The 23,317-nt window shown below is 41.1% G+C and overlaps 1 protein-coding gene across 2 annotated transcripts in view; it reads right to left on the bottom strand.

Moving 5' to 3' along the window:
• Positions 1–23,317, bottom strand: part of PAPOLA (poly(A) polymerase alpha) — a 77,764-nt gene that overhangs the window by 30,115 nt on the left and 24,332 nt on the right. For both annotated transcript variants that reach the window (XM_077463545.1, XM_077463544.1), the window contains exons 4-12: positions 21,507–21,588; positions 18,116–18,225; positions 16,952–17,005; positions 16,407–16,518; positions 8,321–8,410; positions 8,097–8,235; positions 6,574–6,646; positions 2,261–2,381; positions 1,494–1,578 (exon numbers count right to left, since the gene is read on the bottom strand). In XM_077463545.1, coding sequence (XP_077319671.1) covers positions 1,494–1,578; positions 2,261–2,381; positions 6,574–6,646; positions 8,097–8,235; positions 8,321–8,410; positions 16,407–16,518; positions 16,952–17,005; positions 18,116–18,225; positions 21,507–21,588 — 866 coding nt within the window. The remainder of the gene's footprint in view (positions 1–1,493; positions 1,579–2,260; positions 2,382–6,573; positions 6,647–8,096; positions 8,236–8,320; positions 8,411–16,406; positions 16,519–16,951; positions 17,006–18,115; positions 18,226–21,506; positions 21,589–23,317) is intronic.

Consider the following 23,317-nt stretch of genomic DNA (forward strand, 5'->3'; position numbering starts at 1 on the left):
ACTCTCTGGGGAGGTTCCCATCACCTCCCATTTGGTCACTTAGATAAATAGCCCTTGTGTCTATTGCCTGTACACCTCTGTCCACTAAGGCAGGGTCTTCAAACTGGGGCCTGGGGGCGAGATGTGGCCCTTTGCTAGCCTTTATTCTGGCCCTTTATTCTCCCACTGATACCAGCAAGGGGATACCATTCCTTCCACGTATACCAACAAGGTGGCCCTATCGTTTCCACCGATACCAATGATGGGATACCAATACCTCCTACTAATGGGGGCACTACTACTGCTCAATATTTTCACTGATGTTGGGCAACGGACATTTACTTCCCCCCGCTGGGCACAATCCAGCCCTCCTAAAATCTTGACGACAATAAACTGGCCCTTTGTTCTATAAGGATTTGGAGACCCCCTTGCTCTAAAGCTTCTCATCTGTGCCTCAAAGTGCAGTACACCAAGACATCAAACCACTGGATCTAGCGATACCCAAACTTTAGGAATCCCCCGCCAGAACCCTCTAGTCAGCGCTCTCAGCCATTGACTGAGTGTGCTGATCGGGAGCCGGTCGGCTGCGGGTTTTCCAGCATGCCGACTTCTGTCGGACCAGCTGCCATACATACACGGGCCGAGTGTCTGCCTTTTTTTTTTTTGAAGCGGCTGATGTTGCCCGACATTTGGCTCGTGTGTATAGGGCTTTAGCCATTTCGATTAAAGCCCAACAAAGCCCTCTTAATTTCTTACTGAGGTGCTGTAATAAATATGCATCTTTACATTTTTAATCATTAGCCAAGTGCTGTAAAAAAACTCCCATACAAGCAGCATCTCAGCTCTTCAAAAGTCAGACATGCCCCACTGAACATTGTTCAAGCTCTCCAAGCAGAGCCACTGAACAGAGCAATGTTCATGGGTGTGTGTTTGAGAGCTGGACTGCTGCTTGCACAGGGTTTTTAAAACACTTACTGCAGCACTTGGAGGGGGGAAATAATAAAAATGTTAAAATCTCATTCTGCCTTGCTGTACAATAAGTTATGACTATTACACAATAAAATCATGAGGGTTTAACTGGGCTTTACACATAATTGCTAGAATTTTTTTAAGCCAATAACCACACTTTCAATTGGTAGAAATTCTGGAGGTGCTCAAACAAATATATTAAAGCACTAAACAGCAAATTAAGATGCACAATTTTTATTTATTTTTTTAATTTAAAGATAATTGGTTTGGTAGCTACACAAAAAAAAAAAAAAAAAAAAAAAAAAAAAAAAAAAACCCTCACGTTACCCTATTGGAATAGATAGGATTTGGGTATTTTTTCAAATTGTGTAACCTCGTATAGCAGCAAAAAATAAATAAATATATATATCTTGAAAGGCTACATTTTCTATAAGCAACTACAGGATTTGTCACAAAACACAACTATGAAGTCTCTTTAGTCTCTATTACTTTACTTGGCCTTCGGTAAATGAACACACAAAGCAAGCAGATTGTTATATACATACTTGTACTTCTGAAAGAAGTTGGGAGCCTCGAAAAGTTTTGCCCAATCTGCTTTCCCCAACAAGATCTCATCAGTTATAGCCAGCCCTGTGGACATAAACACAAAAATTTAAAGGGGTTGTAAAGACAAGTTTATTTTATTTTTTAAATAAAACATGTTATACTTACCTTCACTGTGCAGCTCGTTTTGCACAGAGTGGCCCTGAACCTGCTCTTCTTGGGTCCCTTGGCAGCTGTCTCAGCTCCTCCCCGCAAGAACTAACCACCTTCATGCAAGCTCTCTCGCATGGTGGTTAGTTCTTGCGGGCACGCTTCCGCGATATGGCCAGTGGCTATAGCGGCTCACTGTATCACTCGGCCCCGCCTTCCCGGAGCACCGCATCATTGGATGCGATTGACAGCAGCGCAAGCCAATGGTGGCGCTGCTTTCAATCCATCCACTCTAGCCAATCAATAGCCAGGCTGAGCGGTGAAGGACATCGGGGGGCGAGCGCAGCAGGTGAAGGGCTCAGGTAAGTAAAACTGGGGGTGCTGGGGGTTTGGGTGGTATTGACTGATGTTTTTTCACCTTAATGCATAGGATGCATTGAGGTGAAAGAATGCAAACCTTTACAATCCCTTTAATCTCAATGCAAAAAGACTGGTGACAGAGCTGAGGATATATGAAACAATGGGTGAAACAATGAACAACAATTGATAAATATTTTATAATTATCCAATGGAAAAAGTATGTATCAAAAAATACAAGTACATTATATGAACACTATACCTCGTTTAAACTCTTCCACCATAACCATTCTTGTAGAAATAGAAACATTGTAGGTGGAATTCTGCTGAGGGTAGGCTGGGGTGATAATAGGCATTAGGTGGTACCGATCACTGGGATTCACCTGAAATATAGAATTTAAAAAAACGTAAACACACAGGCTAAACTGCACATAGAGGAATGTAGCTGGATTATTAAAAAAAAATTAAAAAATTTACATCAAATAACTAAGCCTAACTGTAGTACATGTAAGTGTGTGTGTATATATATATATATATATATATATATACACACATATACATATACATATACATACACACACACACACACACACACACACATATATTATATACATACACACAGTGCCTTGCGAAAGTATTCGGCCCCCTTGAACTTTTCAACCTTTTGCCACATTTCAGGCTTCAAACATAAAGATATAAAATTTTAATTTTTTGTGAAGAATCACCAACAAGTGGGACACAATTGTGAAGTGGAATGAAATCTATTGGATAATTTAAACTTTTTTAGCAAATAAAAAACTGAAAAGTGGTGCGTGCAAAATTCGGCCCCTTTACTTTCAGTGCAGCAAAATCTCTGAATGATCCAATGTTTTTCTAAATGACTGATGGTGATAAATAGAATCCACCTGTGTGTAATCAAGTCTCTGTATAAATGCATCTGCTCTGTGATAGTCTCAGGGTTCTGCTGAAAGCGCAGAGAGCATCAGGAAGACCAAGGAACACACCAGGCAGGTCCGTAATACTGTTGTGGAAAAGTTTAAAGCCGGATTTGGATACAAAAAGATTTCCCAAGCTTTAAACATCCCAAGGAGCACTGTGCAAGCAATCATTTTGAAATGGGAGTATCAGACCACTGCAAATCTACCAAGACCTGGCTGTCCCTCTAAACTTTCAGCTCAGACAAGGAGAAGACTGATCAGAGATGCAGCCAAGAGGCCCATGATCACTCTGGATGAACTGCAGAGAACTACAGCTGAGGTGGGAGAGTCTGTCCATAGGACAACAATCAGTCGTACACTGCACAAATATGGCCTTTATGGAAGAGTGGCAAGAAGAAAGCCATTTCTCAAAGATATCCATAAAAAGTCTTGTCTAAAGTTTGCCACAAGCCACCTGGGAGACACACCAAACATGTGGAAGAAGGTGCTCTGGTCAGATGAAACCAAAATCCAACTTTTTGCCCACAATGCAAAACCATATGTTTGGCGTAAAAGCAACACAGCTCATCACCCTCAACACACCATCCCCACTGTCAAACATGGTGGTGGCAGCATCATGGTTTGGGCCTGCTTTTCTTCAGCAGGGACAGGGAAGATGGTTAAAATTGAGGGGGAAGATGGATGCAGCCAAATACAGGACCATTCTGGATGAAAACCTGTTGGAGTCTGCAAAAGACCTGAAACTGGGATGGAGATTTATCTTCCAACAAGACAATGATCCCAAACATACAGAAAAATCTACAAAGGAATGGTTCACAGATAAACGTATCCAGGTGTTAGAATGGCCAAGTCAAAGTCCAGACCTGAATCCAATCGAGAATCTGTGGAAAGAGCTGAAAACTGCTGTTCACAAACACTCTCCATTCAACCTCACTGAGCTCTAGATGTTTTGCAAGGAAGAATGGGCAAGAATTTCAGTCTCTCGGTGTGCAAAACTGATAGAGACATACCCCAAGTGACTTGCAGCTGTAATCGAAACAAGAAAAAGGTGGCTCTACAAAAAGTATTAACGCAAGGGGGCCGAATAATTTTGCACGCCCCACTTTTCATTTTCTTATTAGTTAAAAAAGTTTCAAAAATCCAATAGATTTCGTTCCACTTCACAATTGTATCCCACTTGTTGGTGATTCTTCACAAAAAATAAAAATTTTATATCTTTATGTTTGAAGCCTGAAATGTGGCAAAATGTTGAAAAGTTCAAGGGGGCCGAATACCTTCGCAAGGCACTGTAATACACACATATATATACACACACACACACATATATATATATATATATATACACACACACACATATATATGTATGTATGTATGTATGTATGTATGTATGTATGTATGTATGTATGTATGTATGTATGTATGTATGTATGTATGTATGTATGTATGTATGTATATATATATATATATATATATATATATACACATACACACATACACACACACACATATATATATACACACACACACAGATTTAAAGAGTGTTGACTATATATTAACCACTTCCATACCAGGCATTTTCCCACCTTCCTGCCCAGCACAATTGTTGTCGCATTTTTGAATTCAATTGCGTGGTCATGCAACGCTGTACCCAAACTAAATTTTTATCAATTTCTTCCCACAAATAGAGCTTTCTTTTGGTGGTATTTGATCACCTCTGCAGTTTTGAATTTTTGCGCTATAGATGAAAAAGACAGGACAAAAAAAAAAATTCTAAAAATAAAACCGATAGCACTGGATAGGCAGCACTGATTGGCACGGACAGGCAGGCGTTGAGCACTGATTGGCAGCTGATGGACATCTTTTGATGGGGGCTGTGCTGATTATCAGCACAGACACCCCCCTACAGGGAGAGCCACCGGTCGGCTCTCCCTGTCAATGTGAACCAAGGAAAGTTTATCGGCACTTCCTGGTTCACGCGATGATCAGCTGTGATTGGTCACAGCTGATCACGTGGTAAGAAGCCCCTGTCAGAGAATTCATACCACGTTCGAAGTTTTGGTGTGTCAGACTAACACACAGCCCCTCCAATCGTTCGTGCCGGCTGTGTTATCCTGGGCACATCATATGACGTCTGGTCAGGATACCACAACCACTTGGCACTGTCATTCCGCTATATGGTGGGTGGCAAGTAGTTAAAAAGCTCCTTCCTTCTTGGTTTTCTTCACTGAAACCACATGCATTATCAACCCTGCCCAAATCCCCTCTGAACTAAATACCACCCCCCCCAATGTTTTGGAGGTGAGAAGAGGGGGAGGTGTTCTGTAGTTCAGCACCTCCTGTCCTAAGATTGCGCCTCCATAGATACATTACAGTAGGTAAGAATGGTCAGCAGAAAGTGCGGTGCTGGCATGATCACTAGGTGAAAATAATGAAATAAGCAAATAAACCTGAAACAAAATCAAAATCAAATGCATTCATACATTCAAGAACTGGTAATCTGCAATACATTATTGTTAGGTTAGATGCACTTTAGGCACAAATTCAGTAACTTACCTGTCTCTTCATCATGCTGCTTTTTCAATAGTCATTCAGGGCCTAGCCAACTATACCATGGTGTCACATCCCATTTGCTGCAACACAATTTTCTGCTGGTACATACCCCTAAGCTGCTCCCCCCCGTGTATTAGCACACCTCAGAAAACAGACATAATAGGTCCTTCATGCAATGCATGTGACATGAATGTGCAATAAAATGTAAAGCACTGGTTAAATTGCTAGCACTAAATAAATTCAAGGAGATCAAGAATTTTCAGCTATGGCAATATAAAAAAGAGCAAGTCCTTCAAAAAAGGAAAGGTTTACAGGAGATAAGCCTTTATTATTTACATTACCTCACAAAGAAGAGGAAAAGTTCAAGTTTAATCCCAAAAAATAAGTGTTCCTTGCTAGACTTCTATCTTTTCTGAGTAAAAAAGAAAAAACAACAACCTTCCACCTAAGAGCCTGCTGCATGCTGTCCTGGCAGTCCATGAGTGAGTTTCCATAGAAACAAGATGGCCTAGACTTAGGCTAACTTTGCACATTGGCTGTAATCGATTTCTACCGCTCCCATCAACAAACAGGTTGACGGGTGTCAATTACAGCTTATGGGGCTACAAGGACCATGAAAGAAGTTGAAGAGGATTCTCTCAATGATTCTACTTCAATGGAAACCCAATGGTTGACTTCCAGGACAGCATGCAGGGGCTTCTGTGTTGTATGGAAATTGTTACAAAAAAAAAAAAATGAAAAGGTCCGATAGAAGACATTAATTTTCATTTTAGGATTAAACCTAATTAATCCTTGCTGTTCAAGTACATTTCATAGATACCACACATATAGATGTGCACCATATATTAGGATTACAGGTCTGAGACGAACATCAAAAGCTGGGCCTTTCCCTCAAGTCACAGCAGAACTACAGTGATCATAATAACCTGAGCTCTAAAAAAAAAAAAAAAAAAACATTCATTTGAGTCACCAAAATAAAGTTTTCCCACGAACAAAAGCCTCTCCTTAAAAAGAGATCATGGTATGACATGTATACAGACAATTAACTGCAGTGTAATAAAAAAAAATAAAAAATAACTTTACTGACCCTTGGGTCCCACACAGGCAAATTAAGATTGCACTCTTCTGGTTGCTTCAACAAAACTGGGTTAGGCCATTCCCTGCCAAGGAAGAATCACAAAAGGAAAATATTAATGCAATGAAGAAAAGTTACATTTGTTGTGGCTTCTTAAAATATCAAGCCTCAGATAAAATCTCTAGATTTACAAAAGCTGCATGAACTAAGTCTATATATAATAATGCCCTATTAAACCTATTTTTTTTAAGGCACAGATGTTGGGTGGGTTAACAGTACATCATAGATACAGGCACAGGTTCATTCATAATTACAGGATTTACATCAAAGACTCCGTTATGCTTCAGCATTTTCCAGTCAGGAAACCGTTTTTTTAGTTTTACACTGGGGAAGAAACTTTTCCAGCACAGCTCTAAAAAGAAAAAAAAAAAGAAAAACAATTTCCTCCTGGTTTGTCTCCCGCTACTGAAAAATACGTAGTGATCCAGCCAGAAATGCGGGCAAATCCCAATTTCTGTAGTGAACAGACAATCCTTGCTTTGCTGCACTGAAATTCCCAAGCAGCGTTGTCAGCCCTGCTGGAGTATATAAGCACATCCACTCCCAAAAAACAAATTATTGCACATACTTTCCTATATCCAGGTCAATCAGGAAAAAATGCAGATCTGTCCTTTCACACACCATGCTATCCCTTGGGAGTCGTGCTGCGATCCTTACTGGTATACTGATGAACCTCTAATCGACTCATCTCTATGACCATCTGCCCTTTCCTGAGCACTGCAGCACGCCTCATTGGCTCCTAGTGCTTGCCCTCCCCCCTCCCAGCCCGAGATCTGCTATAAAAAGGGATTTCAAGAGGCTGATGATACAAAGTTAAAATCAGGTCAAGTGTAAGAAATAAAAAAAAATAGTTTTTAGAAATACAAAAATGGCATTAAATTTGTATATATATTCTCTCTCTGGAGTTTAAAGTTGAATTCCAGGAATTCATCTCCATTGTAAAAAATGAAGGCATACTGCGAGTTAGGTCTAACGAGATGCATGACCTCTTGGACTATTTGCATCTGACAGGTTTTTTTAAACTTCCCAGAAGACAGCTGTCGCTGTAGTTTTGGAGCCCAACATTTGACCTGCTGGTCTGAGCATCTTCAAGTAGATTCAGTAGATTTGCTGCAGCTGCTATGCCCCGCCCCTTCCCTCCACTCCACCTTCCCAACCACATAAGCCTTTGTATTATCTGAACACATTCATATAATACAAAGGCTTCTGTGAATAGGTAGCAGAGGGGAGGGGCTAGCATAGCTGCTGTGTGCGACTTCTCTCCTCTCACACCCCACAGTGTATCCTGGCAGAGCCATAAACCCATCAGATGTAAATAAAAGAGAAGTCATGGAGATGGCATGCATCTTGCTGGACTTAATGTGCCTGCACTTTTTACAAAAAGTATCCAAAATACCCGTAATTCAGCTTTAGGTGAGATGGCAAGCCAGCCATCACTAAACGCACTACCGTAACCCTCCTACCCAAAAACTTACCACTTAGAAAAGACAAGGAAAAATTTATGGACAAGAGTGGATGCTATGGCATTTGGATACAGTTGGCATGTTCTTGCCACCAGCATGGCCCAGGAAACGCCGCCCAGAAATCCAAGGATGTTTGAATATATGTTATGGCCTAAGGAAAACAAATAAGGGAAATAATTTAATGTTCCACATTATGTGTTACAGAAAATGTATGTTTTGTTGGAAGAAATGCTTACGTTTGGCCCAAAGTTTGATTGCTCTTAAAGTTAGCCTGAAGTTATCAATGTTCGGAACTAAATGGAGGATTTCATCAGTTACGCGACAACCTAAAAGATTTAAGATAAACTTTGTGAAATAATTTATATAATCTGCTGTGTTTATAAAACATTACATGCACAGTAAACTAATGGTTGACATTTAATGGTTTTACATTTAAAATTCATCAGGATATAAAAGCAGATCTCTAGGGAGGTACAATTCCTGCCAAAAGGAGCCAAAAAGGAATACAAAAGAAAAAGAAATACAAACTAAGGTCCTGTGACAGAAATAAAGTGTTGGCCTCCATATCTGTACAGAGATTGATGCTGCTCATTTTCAATGAAAAAGCATTTTTATATTCACTGTAAAATCAATTTTTCTTGAGACAGAGGGACACAGGCTTCAGAGATAACAGGGTTACACCACCACCTACAGGAGGCTTTGGACACTGGCAAACAAACATTGACCAGCCAGGTATATAATCCCTCCTACTCTCCACAACACCTTTGTTTTATAGAACAGTACTGAATGTGCATCATAAACAAAATCGGTGTCCCTCAGAGTTCAAGAAACTGATTTAACGCCAAGTACAAACTTTCTATTTTCGTCTTTGTTCAGGGCCTGGACATTCATCTGTTGAAACACAGTTTAAACTCTTCAGTTGAGTGACAGACATTCTCCTAGGACACTAGCAAAAAAACCTAGGCATGCTGGGGAGGTGGAGTGATTTTTAATACCTGGCTAGTCACTTTTTTGCCAGTGTCTAAATACTTCTGCATGGAGAAGTAAAACCCTATCATGTCTGAAGCCTGTATCCATCAATGAACAAGAAAATAGTGGTTTTAAAGCTGGCTGGTGACATGGATTCCAGCATTTTGTTTACAGGCTACAGTTCTTGATGCTCCACACATGCACCCTTATTACACATGAGGGCAGAGAGGTAGACACACAAAAGGTGGCCTTCACCATACTCTTCTCAGAGGCTGTGGTGGACGAATCTGACAGTTATGGTGTGAAAACCAAAGCACTGAACCCTGTAGATGGCCTGTAACTTGCCTGGGTAATTAAAAAAAGTCAGATCTTTATAAATGTTGGTAGAGCGACTAGGTCACTGGCTAAGCATATGAGCATGTTATCATTAAAAAGGGGGTGATACAACAGTGTTTCTAACCACTTTTAGAATGGCGCACAATAGGGATCGCTCTTTATTACGTTTGTAAGGGATAGATTGGGTGTTTATGCATTGGAAAGAAGTGATCTGTGCAAACAGATCTCACAGAAAGAGACTAAGTGGATATTAGAGCTCCACACCCTCAGTCCGTCTGGCTCGATTAATTTAAACGGTTATAGAACAGATTTTTTATATTTGTGTGGTAGGTTTACAAATATAAAAAGAGGATTTGGCTTTGTGTATTTTAGGACAACTATATGGCTCATGTGTTATTTAACATTTCTACATAATTTTCTCTAAAAAGGAGGTGTATGTGTGTAATTTATATATATGAGAGATTTTTAACATGGCTATTATATGTGTTGGATTTGTTTTAATAATTTTCAAAGAGGTACAACCTTTTTTAACCACTAGATGGCTTCCAAAATATATATTTTAGTGTGCACATTCTTGCAGGTGTGTCAAACTGGTGGCAAAGTGGAAGTAAACTCCATCGTTTTCAGCCACGGAAGCTGCCATCTTTGCCTCGGTTTAATTTTCAACTGCTATGGTGCTGCACATGTGATTCGTTATGACACCAGCCATTGGATGGTTTGATAGTTTGGCTGAGAGCACAGCCAATGTGCAGTTAGCATTCCCGGCATGCCTTTTTTTTTTTTTTTTTTTTTTAACTGTTTAAATCCATGGCTTTACTTCCACTTTAAATTGTGGGTCAAATTGCTGCTTAATAAAAATGTTAGAAAAGGCGATGTGCAAAATATTTTTGTATTTGATTGCATTATAGATGGGGTTTGGTGAGATGTTTGCATCTTTTAATTTGCACGTTTTTAAATTGTTATATTGTTTTAATTATATTAAAAAAAAAAAAAAAAAAGATTGTTCATGACATACAGCCTCTCTTCGATCTTCTCATTTGAGGTCTGGTATGATGATTTGACATTTATTTACTAGGAATCACAATTTTGTGTATTTTGGTCTTTAACCAATAGGATGTAATCAGGAGATCTATACAGGCCAAGAGCCTCCTAATTTCTGCAGATTACATTGAGGCTGTGCAGTCGCCACCCTTGACGTCACATCACATCCGGCTACTACACTATTTTACCTATTATTCTGATATTGGCTCATTGTCTACCCAGTGAAAGGACCTCTTGGAGATCATTTGTATATGCTGTAGGCAATGTTGCTCTTGAAAGCGAGGTTGGGGAGTATAAAATCTTGCCCTCACTACGGTGAAGCATGGTTGAATGTATATATAAGTCCCGTCTTCCTTTGAAGCATGGTGACTGAAAGAGCTTTGAAGAACTTTGCAAATTTTACACATTTTGGTTAATTTGTGGATTGCGTCACTTTATTGTTGTTCCAAAGTAATGCCATACCTTTTATATGGTCAGCAACTAAGACAGCGCCTATTTTTTATATGGTTATTTGATTCTGCAAGCTTTACAGGCTTCTAAACATGCTAAACTCCTGCCATAAATGTTACACTTTTAAGCCAAAAGTGCCCACTTCGTAGCCGACTGAAAAAAGCTACTTAAAATGTGAACATCTCTCTATACAAACTTACATACCAGCGCATTCATAAAGTATTCAGACCCCCTTCACCATTTTGTTATGTTGCAGCCTTATAGTACAGTTTAAAAAAAAATGTCCCCTCATTAAAATTTATACTCAGTACCCCATAATGACAAAGTGAAAACAGAATTTAAAAAAACGTTTGTGAATTTAAGAAAATAAAAATAAAAAATTGATCACAATAGTATCAGTACCCTTTGCATTCAGACTCTTTACTCGGTACTTTGTTGAAGCACCTATGGCAGTAATTACAGCCTCCAGTCTTTTTGGGTACGATGGGACAATCTGAATTGGGGGATTTTCTGCCATTCTACTTTGTAAATCCTCTCAAGCTCAGTCAGGTTGGATGGGGAACCTCTGTGGACAGCCATTTTCAGGTCTCTCCAGATATGTCCAATAGGGTTCAAATCAGGGCTCTGGCCGAGCCACTTTGGACAGTCACAGAGTTGTTGCCAAGCCACGCCTGTATAGTCTTGGCTGTGTGTTTAGGATCATGGTTATGTTGAACGGTGAACCTTTGGCCCAGTCTGAGGTTCTAAAGTGCTGTGGAACAGGTCTTTGAGGTCATCTCTGAAATTTGCTCCATTCACTTTTCCCTAAACCCTGACAAGTCTCCCAGTCCCTGCTGCTGAAAAACACCTTCATGATGAGCGGTACCTGGTTTCCTCCAGACATGACATTTAGAATTGAGGTCAAACAGTTCAATCTTGTTTTCATCAGATCAGAATCCTGTTCCTCCCCGTCCGAGTCCTTCAGGTGCTTTTTTGCAAACTCCAAGCATGCTTTTATATGTTTTGCACCAAGGAGAGGCTTTCATCTAGCCACTGTGCCATAAAGCCTAGATCGGTGGAGAGCTGCCGTGATGGTTGTCCTGCTGGAACTTTGACTGAGCACAGTGACCATCGGGTTCTTGATCACCTATCTTACAAATGCCCTTCTCCCATGATTGCTCAGTTTGGCTGGGTGACCAACTCTTGGAGAAATCCTGGTTGTGCCAAACATCTTGAATTATGGAGGCCAATGTGCTCCTGGGAACCAAGTGAGTGCAGCAGAAAATGTGTAGCCTTCCTCCAAATCTGTGGTTTGCAATAATCCTGTCTCTGCAGGCAGTTTCTTTGACCTCATGGCTTTTGCACAGATACAATACGCATGGTCAGCTTTGAGGCCTTTCCAAACCATGTCCAATCAATATAATTTACCACACATGAACTTCAATCAAGGTGTAGAAACCCCTCAGCAACGATCTTGAGAAATAGGAGTGTTGTTGCAAAGGGTCTGGATACTTATTCCAATGTGATATTTCAGTTTTTCCTTTATTTGCAAACATATCCAACATTCTGTGTCCACATTCTCATTATGGGGTAGTGTAGATTAAGGAGGGGGGGGGGGGGGATATCCAGGCTTCTATGAAATTTTGAGACCACTTTAGGCAAAAAGGCCATCTCAATTGTAAATACTATCTGATCTGGAAAATAACTGGGGGGAAAAAAAAAAAAAAAGGAGGTCTAATTGACAGAGCTTCTAGCTCACTTACTGTCCTGGTGGTGGGCATTTTTTCAGCTTTCAGCACTGTTTTGAATGAAAATTGCACAGTCATACTAGATGGTAACCATGTGAAATGTTTTAGCATTTTCTTTACACAAATAGAACTCTCTTTTGGTGGTAACCACTACTGGGATTTTTTATTTAAAAAAAAAAAAAAAAAAAAAAAAAAAATAAAGTTTGCAGTAAATTTTTGCAAATAAGTAATTTTACTCCTTCCCTGATGTACACTGATAAGGCGGTACTAAAAGCCAGCACTGACTGGCATCACTAATGGGCACCAATTGCTGGCACTCTAATGTAATCAGGGCACTGATCACCTTACTGTCCCCTGCGAGGAGATGCCGCTGATCGGCTCTCCTCGCCATACAGTGTGAGGCAAGGAGCGCCGATTACTGGCACTGCCTTTTTTACACATGACTAGCTGGGATTGGACACAGCCAATCACGCAATTAAAGAGCTGCGTCAACAACGCTTTACAGAGATCAGGGTCACGCTGCTTTGCCGTGTTGCACGGCCATTTGGGTGCACGGTCATATGACGCTCGCCCAGAACGAGAGCCACACGGTTCCTCCGTCATTTGACGGTGGGCAGGCATCAAGTGATCAAGGGTCACTAATTTTACAATCGTCCTGTGGTTTGAATGGGCCTCCTACTAGGGCCTGTAGAACCAGACATGTCCCATTTAGGGAAAGGTGGCCCCTGCACCAGTCTTTGCCTGCTTAATTGCCTTGAAAAACCTGACTATTTACGGGCTGAATGCAAAAGCTTTTTCTAGATACAGAGTGCGCTTAAACTTGGCTTTTTAAAGTGCTGAGGCTCAACCCATTGTCTGCTCCGCACTGCAGGAATTCCAGGACCGCTACTGGACTATTTACCTCAAATTAGCATCCTGCACACCAGTCACTGAAATGTTTCCACACGTTTTGGGAGATGGCGTGTGTATTTTCCTGCTGCTCATCAGCGCAACGGTTTATGAAACCCATACCTTTTAATAACTGCTCCTCAGTAACCAAGCAGCGGAGCTTCCACCTTTCTACCCGAGGGCAATACACTGGGCCCTGAAAAAGTGTAGATCCTCTTGGATTGGTAATATCCATGGAGGCTCCACATCTATTTTTTATTTTTTTTTTTTTAATATAAAACCATGGTCTCCACGACCAGTTCAGTATTTCTGCTGCAAGGAACCACAAAGTTCCACTTCTTGTTGTCCCATTTGTTGATATAGGCCAGGGATATACAATTAGCGGACCTCCAGCTGTTGCAAAACTACAAGTCCCCTTCATGCTTCTGCCTCTGGGTGTCATGCTTGTGGCTGTCAGATTCTTGCTATACTTCATGGGAGTTGTAGTTCTGCAACAGCTGGAGGTCCGTTAATTGCATATCCCCGATATAGGCGAATACTGAGTTGTCGGACCTGGCTTGTATGTGATGTCCCTGCAGTTCTTCCTGAAAAGTAAAGAGCGCTAGAAGTACTGCTCTTAATTCTTTCCAATTGGATGATCTTTTCACATCCTTCCTCTGCCAAGAGTTCTGTATCAATCGGGGGCCTAAATGTGCTCCCCACCCTGTGCCGCTTGCATCAGTTGTCACTATTTTGGTGACCGGTAGGATCCCACAACTGCCCCTATGCGCAACAGTGCATCTAAAGTACTTTGATTGTGGCCCCACACCGCCAGAATAGCAGAGGTCAACAGTCCCAATGCTGACATTACCCATCTTACTGTGATTGGCTGATTGTTCTATAGCATTTTCATAGAGTCTTCTATTTTTTGCACCTTTTGCTGGGGCAAAAAACTTGTGTTTAGTCCAAGACATACCCCAAAATATGTGATCTGCTGGGACGGGATCAGATTGGACTTTGAGGTTTAACAGCCAACCTAGATTCTCCAGAAAGTCTTTGGTGTACTTCAGGTCATTTGTTAATCTCTCTGGTGAGGGCGCAAAAAGGAGAAGACCGTCTAGATAGAGGATTACAGAAGTGCCTCTGATGGGAAATGTTGCCAAGGCTTCCGCCATGACCTTTGTAAAGATTCAGGAGGAGGATAGGCCAAATGGAAATGCCTGGAACTGTAGGCAGATCGTCCCTTCCTCTCCATTTGTATGGCCAATCTTGGAAATCTTTGATAATTCTGAGTGATAGGAATGTGCAAGTACGCATCCTTTAGATCTGTGGATGCCCTATAACAGTTTGGAGGTAGTAGTGCTTTCACAGAGTCCACACAAAATCTTTTGTAGATTACTGCCAGGTTTAAAGGCTTTAGGATTTAATAGCATGAATTTTCCTGAGATCTTCTGCACCACAAAGGACGCGAGTAGAAGCCCCTGCCTACATCCTCCAGCGTTACATGGGCTTAAAACTTGTACTTCTATCAACTCCCCTAACACCTCAAGAAGACCTCTGGCCCATTCTGTGCCTCTCAAAAGTTTTGCGATGAAAAGTGTGTTTGGGTGAGGTTTTGAGACCTCTAAGTGATATCCCCTCATTACAATTCTCAAAATGAATTGGCTGGAGATCACTTTCCACCAATCTATTATGGTAAGGAAAGCTTCTTCTTTCTTGTTCCCCTAGGCTCTGGTACATTTGTTCATGGAGTGAAAGGGTCTTTTTATCAGCTTGAATATCCAAAGTGGTATAGAAAGACCCCAGGAGATCTTCCACCTCAAGTGAAAGTTCGTACCGAGAATGTTTTCTGGAACCCCCTCTTCCAGTCCTTCCCCCTCTGATTCTGTCTGAGAGAGCCTGAAGCTGCACTAGCTCCTCCTCCCTGGATGGAACCACTGGTGTCGCTGGTACAGAGAGCTGCTGAACTGGCAGAGTAGCAGCCTAAGGCTGCGGAACCTGAAACCCCGCAAAAAGCCCTTTAAGGATTCAAAGGTGTTGGAAAGCACCCTAACCGAGGCTGCTAAATCACTATCTTGCTCAGTGGACTGTTCCTTTACTAATTTATCAATACACTCCTTGCATAACATCTCCCAGCGTAGTCCGATTCGCCTCTGCTTCCGACATCACTGGTGCCACCCACTGGAGCCTTATGCCATCTCAACAGCATTCCTGGTCCCACTCCAGCCGACGTCCAGCCCTCTATCAGTGTCCTGTAGCCAGAACTGGAAGCCACAGGTCGAAAGAAATTGCCTGCCCCTCCATCAGAAGGGTTATCACATGACCACTCCATTGTGGCCAATGCCCAGCGAAAAGCTGCTCCGTGCCCAAGAACCCACAGAGCTGGACACCTACAGGTCTCAGCCGACCCAGCACAGTGCCTCCCCTCTGGAGAAAAACACCAAGAAAAATGTAAAGGGGTTGGTGTGGTGTCTCCAATAGATTGAAGAAGCCAAGGTCTCACGTGGCTGTCTTGAAAGAGGATTAGGGGAAAAATGAATTTAAACAACTCTAGTATAAGGCTGAAACATACCAAAATTGAAAAAGTGAAAGGAGTCGGAATACTTTTATAAATGCACCGTTTGAGCTGGGAGGTAAGCCACAAAAAAGTTTAGTCGATTGGGGCCCAGGATCAACTCCACCCATAAGCTTGCCAAAAGGGAATCTGGTGTCGTATAAAGCAATGTTGATCTTCAATTTACATTACCGCATGCTACTTATTTCTGTGGCACTTATGTTGCTAGTAGTTATAGCCAAGAATGACAGATTATATTTGTAAGTCATTTATTTTCTTGTACTACATAAAAACCAATGCCATCTTAAAAAAAATAAAAAAATAAAACCAGAATAAAAAACAAAAACATTTCAAGGAACCATTTAATATTTAGCATACCGTTAAGACTCCGTATACATCTAATATCCAAGTTCTTAAGAAGGCTATCATCTCGCAGGTCCAAGTCCTCAGGAATTGTCTGAAGTGCAAGTCTTGCAAATAAAATATCAATCTAAAAATAATTTAGAATCAAAAAAGGTTATAGAGCACAGTTCATTATCTTTAGGGGCTGACAAGCCTGAGTTATTCAAACACATTTAATAACTTTCCACTATATAGATCTGTACATTTAGAAGCTTTGTGGTAAAAGGATACTCTATTAGACCTAAAAAATTGTTTACAAGCCAGCTTTAGAAACTGGATCACTGACATGAACTATGGAATAATAGCATTTTCCCCAATATTGGATTAATATAAAAAAAAAAAAAAAAAGGAAGTGTACAATTCAAAATGATCAGAACACTAAAATTACTTAAATAGGATTTTGTTTTGCAGGGGTAAAATGGAAAACCCTTGTATACTTTACTTGTAGTTCAAGCCTTCAAATCCCACAATCATATACAACGCAACCACAATAAATAGAGAATGGCAATTTCCATTATTACCTCTATCCCATCAAAGCAAAGTTTAATCACGGGCACATATGCTTCTTCTACAGCCTGTAAAGGATAAGAATAGTAGTAAATATCTTACAGTAACGGAAAGAAATACATAAGAAAATGTGGCGAGGATTCCAGACTAGTTCTAGAATACATCTTTTCTCTGCAGGAGACTATGAAGTCATAATGTACTGCTGCTCCTTCACTGACCAAGCACAGGTTGGAAAAAGTAATTGAAAAGATACATCTGTCTTAAGCATGAGAGTTACTATTTCTGGCCTCTTCCTGATAATGCTAGATGCCTGGCTGTGTCTAGTTTTAAATACTTCTCAATTACAGACAACAAGCATGTTATAAAGTAAATGAGCACCAGAATTCCTTATTTTAATCCTTAAGGGTCATCGCCTTGGGTGTTAAAGTGTTACTAAACCCACAACAGTAAAATCAGCCTGTATATGCAGTAAAGCATGCTTGTTATATTAACTGTGGATCCTAAGGGGTTAATTCTTTGCATTGTGAAAAAAGGCTGTTTGATCCTCCCCTTCTTCCACAGTCCCTAAAGCATCTCCTGATAGTACAGAGCATTGGGGGCAAAAGCTCAGTTTGTAATGTATTGCTAGAAAGTTTTTTTTCTTTCTTTTCTTGGGCGAGTACATGTGATCAGCACAGGGCCAATCAGCACTGTGCAGACAGGGAATCAGGGGCTTTGCAGCCTCATAGGATAATCAGGGGAGAATGAAAACTCCTACTGAACGATTTAACGGTATAACCAAGGGGATTCTAAGGACAGATCGTTACTGTACATAATATAGCAGCAGGGACGGGAGGAGACAGCTTACATACACAAGCTGACAGGCAGAGAGGACAAAGACAGCGGATGACTGAGGCACATAAACTGACCAGTGTCAGGGCTCAGCAGCCATGATAAACTGTGGTCAGTTAACAGGGGGAGGGCAGAACCAGGCAGGATTAGCCAGGTATTTTAGGTGATATAGGGGGCCAAATTACACAACAAAAGAACTGTGCTGTATAACATGCTTTACTTTTTTTTTTTCTTTTTTAGGGTTAGAAACACTTCAACTAGTAAACTTTATTCAAAAGGGGTCACCATTCCAAATCAAAAATCAAGCCTACTGGATATTTAGGTTCCAAAAAGAGGCAAAAACTTACACGTAGGTCCTTCACTTCATCTTGAAGCTTCAGCTTCTCATAAAATGACGTAAAGAAGTCAGTCCTTTCAACATGCCTGGGCGCCACACACAAGGCATCAATATCAGCACCTGCAGATCAAACCAGGGTTACATAACTTGACAATACCTCAGAATAATTAAGGAAAACTATTATTGATAAACATTAAATCAGATTCCCACTGCATTTTAGAAAATAGAAAAAATAAAAAAAATAAAAAAAAAAAAAAAAGTTAAAAAGCACATATTTTACATTACAGTAATAGAGTAGGGAGTCAAAACCACTGTCAGCTCCTGTTATTTAACAGACACCATACCCATGTCACACAGAGGAGAGGGAGGAGCGAATACAAATGTATTCAGGTTTCAGGGACAAATGATCTATTCTTTCCTGTCCTCTGGAGCACAGATTGCATGACAAGTGAAACTAGAAACAATGTAAAAACACATTGCTTTTTCAGTTTGCTTTCAAACTAGGGGAGATCAGAAAAAGGGTGTTCACCAATCTCCCTCCCTTTTACCTGATGACACGTTTGGGAAACAGCATGAGCCGCCCATGTCTTGGGGGTCAGGTGGCTACCTATAGCCACCTGATTGAAACCCTATCTTTTTTGTAACATTATCTTGAAAGGTTTAGAGGCATCACACAGCCCCCCCCCCCCCCCAATCAGCTGTGGCCAACAAAAGCCTTATGTTGGCGTCAATGAAAGGGTTAATATTAGCTCAGTGCAGATTTGATAACTGACCAGTACTGGGTTCCATACTTCTTTCTAAACTGCAGATTACTTGGACGTTGACAAAAAACAGCAATTGTAAAGTTACTGAGACCCTGATCACACTGGAGCGATTTTCTGCTTGAAGCCTGTAGCTCTAAAAATGCTCAATAAGCCAAACCCCATTCATTTCAATGGCTTATGTTCACATCCAAGCATTCTGTCGTGTGAAGCTAAACGCCTGGGACTCAAAAGTACATGAGCTTTTTTTGCCAATTGGAGGCAGATTGGGCCCCGCACACTTCAATGGGAACTCAAAATGTGCAACATGAGCGTTTTGTCACACGTTTTCTGCTCAAACAGCAGCTCTCCACCCCTACTCTCCTCCCCTAGTGCTTTCTATTGGCTGAACAAACGTCGGAAGCTGTAAAACGCTTCTAATATGCAAAAAAAAAAAAAAACTCCCAAATAAAAATGGCTGAAAGTTGCACTGCTCAGGTGTGAATGCATCCTAAACCAATTTAAAGGAGATCAAAAGGAAAAGAGTGCACACGTTCCTGGTGCAGTACCTTTTAATATATGGTTAAAAACAAAAATAATCACACTTGCAATTGTAAACTTGATAAAAGTTTAGTATCTCCACTTTCTCGGTCCTGACAATGTTAGAGCCTCTGGCGCTGGCTTGCAGTTCAAAGGGTGTTTGTCGGCCGCTGGTGTGCGATCCCAGTCACCCAGCAGGCTCTGACCATGGCATGGCTGTAAGCAAGATGGACTTGGAAAAGGAGACTCAGCCCCTTCGAAGCACCGGGTCATAGCAACCACATTACCCCCCCCATCAACTGCCTATCTTCCGCCCAGCAGTGCCGTGTTTGGAGCTGGTTGGGTTAGGGATAGAGTGACAGTGCAGCTGGAACGGTTGGTGAACCTTTGTACTGCAAGCCAGTGCTACAGGATCTCCTATCGCAGGACTGAGAACCTGGGGATACTATGCTTTTAACAAGTTTACAATTGTGAGTGTGTTTATTTTTAAACTATATATTAAAAGGGTACTGTACCAGGAGCCCGTGCACTCTATTCCTATGAGCTCTTTTCAGCTTCCGATGTCCCGCTTGTGTTGAGTGGTAGGGTTATCATAGGATTCGGCTCCCTTCATTCACAACGCCTGTGCAAATGTCACAAATCACGGACTCAATGTGCAGGGCATTTCCAGTCCAATCACAATACTAGTTCAGAATGATTGTAAACCAATTTAAAAATCAAACCATCTTCAGGTGGCTTTGGTCCAGGCAGAAGCCTTTGGCTAGAAAAATGGAGCACTACTATAGTAAAAAGGGTGGATTTTCCTACAAAACCTATTATAGAGGGGAGAATTCAGGCCATAGAATTGGGGAACTAGAAATTTTCAAAAAAAATAATAAAAATCTTGGTTGTGGTTACAAAACAGGATTTATACAAAAATAGCAATGTTGATAATAAGGCCTCATGCACACGAGACGCTGTTAAACGCGTGTTCAGATGCAGTTGGACACTTTTTTCAACTGCCCCTGAACTCATTCAATGTTTTTAGGCCGTTTTTATGCAGTTGCGTTTAACCTAGTTTTTCCAGAAGCAAAAAAATGGGTTCAGACGCAAAAATTTCCACGTTTCAGACGTGCACCCGCGTTTGCGTTTATAAGCGTTTTTAAAGGAACCTAATTTTTTAGACCTGAAAATGACATTTTGCGACCCGACTTTGGGGACCCATATCTTGGGGCCACTTATTGCCAAGAACCCCAAATTTGGTATGCAGACACTGTGGAACTAGCACTACAACATATCCAAATTTGAGGTTCCTGTCACCAAGTGACCCCGAGATAGGGGGCCCCAAATTCGGGTTGCAAAATGTCATGCACTTTTCTGCATCAGCGATACATGGCCTCAAAGTCAACTGTGACCATCTGCAGCAATGTAATTTGGTCATTAGGGTTGGGTGTTATGGTAAGCTTGGTTATCCGTTAGGGTTATTGTTTAGGATTAGGGTTAGTGTAAGGGATAGGGTTAGCGGTTAGTGTTATTGTTTAGGGTTAGGATTCTGGATATTTTAATAAGGCATTAAAAATTATACTACCATATACAGCAGCATTTCCTGACATATATTCAATATGGGATCCATTTCAAAATGTATACCACAGAAAGAGGCAAATGCAAGTGTACAACTGCTCTCTATGCTGCTGCTGCTCACTCTGATCAAAATAGCAGAAATAGTTTTAAAAAAACATGCTTTGAGAGCTTGGGGAGGGTCTACATGATGTTATCTTTATAAACGCTTTTAAACGCAAACGCGGCTAAACGCGGCATGCTAACGCGGCATGCTAACGCGGCTAAACGCGGCATGCTAACGCGGCTAAACGCGGCATGCTTAACGCGGCATGCTAACGCGGCTAAACGCGGCATGCTAACGCGGCATGCTAACGCGGCTAAACGCGGCATGCTAACGCGGCATGCTAACGCGGCATGCTAACGCGGCATGCTAACGCGGCATGCTAACGCGGCAAAACGCGAGTTTCTAAACGCGCGCTTCAGCTTTTTTGAGCAGCGTTTTCACCTGCGTCTCGTGTGCATGAGGCCCAAGTCAAAATGTACTCAATTACACAACAGGAAATGGCTTCACATCTACATTACCTTTAGTATGGACCCCCAATCGGTATGATCCAAAAGTAAATATTTTTCCTCCAACATTCTCAATTACAGACTGAGGCAGATGCTGGTGGAATAAAGAGATTATGTTAGAAGCATGTGGTTTACTCTTTGTTTTATAATATGCTGTAGCTCGATTACATAACAAAGACTGTTACTGGATTTCATTTTCACCAAAAGATTACATTTCCCTAATCACAGAAATTCAATAATGGTTTCTCATTGTCCAGACCCAACTAAGACCAAAAGAAGAAACATTTTTCTAACAGGTTTCCTTTAAAGCAAAACAAATTAATATTATTTCTTAGGAGTGCATAAGGCATGCCAGGCTTTACATGACACTCATTAAAACACATTGCATAACAATCTCCCACATACACGGTGCTTCAATGTTAAGGCCAAGTCCAATTTTTGTAAAAATAAAATAAAATGAATGTTTATTGGAAACAAATGTGCATTTGTTAGTCCTCCTACACACCGACCTAATGATTTACTAATGTTCATACTCGGCTTCATGTTGACTGCAAGATCCCGAGACAGTGCGTACACCTATACAAGTAACATTCTTCGCCCTCTTCTAGCTGACAGTTTTGCAATATACGTGCAAAAGTTATTGTACTCAAAACGTAAATGTTTAAATTTTACTTTTGCCTCGGTACTCACTGCTGTATTATTGATCTTCACGCAGCTATGCACATTGTTCCATAGATAAATTCAATTGTCTTTTTTTTTCCCCCCTGATCTGCAAAAGTGAAGCAGTGCCTTTTTTTGCTCCCAGAGAATCAAAAGATGAAGCGGGACGTTATATGTCCGCTAACAGCCTGGAGAAGCGTGTTGTTCCAATGTCTCCAACACTGGTCATGTGAGGGAGGGATCAGCTGACCTGGGCAGCCTGAGCCAACAGCAGAGGATGAAACGCAGTCATGGCAACCAACGAGCCTGCGTTCCACGCTGGTTCCTGGTCTCTTCCACCTTTTTGGCAGGAATCACCAGACATCAACGCGAGCACATTCCATCCACGGCTCGGCTCTAAGTCATAAAGTAGGGTTGCGCCGATACAGAAACTAGGAATTTGCATGACTATTGGTATTCCTGCAAACACACCTATACCTGAAACCAATACTTTCAGGCTCGGTTCTTTCAGCGAGATTCCCTCACTGACACCTGAAATGTAAAAAAAAAAAAAAAAAAAAAAAAAAAAAAAAAGGGGGGCGAACTTCAATCTGCAGATGAAGTCAGTTTAAAGCAACCAGCCAAAGAATTTGTATGTGTGTGTGTTTTTTTTTATTGAATATATTCCTCAGTGCTCCCACTACAGGCTGCCCGCAGAACAGAAAGAGGAAGTGGAAAGAGAAGGAAATTGTACTAAAGAGCAGAAGTCATTTCATGTTTGTCTACTGAACAGGCATGAGAAAAAAAATTACATAGGGTGCCAAGATTTAGGTAGAATACACAAGTCTTTCCCAATTGCCTCTTTCAAAAGTGATACTCTTCGTTTAGAGGAGAGGATAATGAATGGCCACTGGGTCTCAGAAACGTTCGCCTCCCCCTTGTCTTGGTTTTTCAGCCAGTATTCAGTGCTTCCTACTACAAGTTCTCCATACAGTCCTAAGCAGAATGCACCAGGGATTGGGGTGGAAGTGCTCGAACATGTGTTCTATACCATTCAGACAGATCCTCAAATACAGCAAATTGACTTTCTTCAGCTGCTTTTTTTTTTTTTCCAAAAAAAATTAAATCTTACCTACTGGTACAGCCATTTTTTCTGAAAAAAGCCTATATAAAACCTTTCACAA

Source organism: Lithobates pipiens, unplaced genomic scaffold, assembly GCF_037356315.1.
Source record: "Lithobates pipiens isolate NorthernLeopardFrog02 unplaced genomic scaffold, aLitPip1_a1.2 Scaffold_30, whole genome shotgun sequence".
Lineage (NCBI taxonomy): Eukaryota > Metazoa > Chordata > Amphibia > Anura > Ranidae > Lithobates > Lithobates pipiens.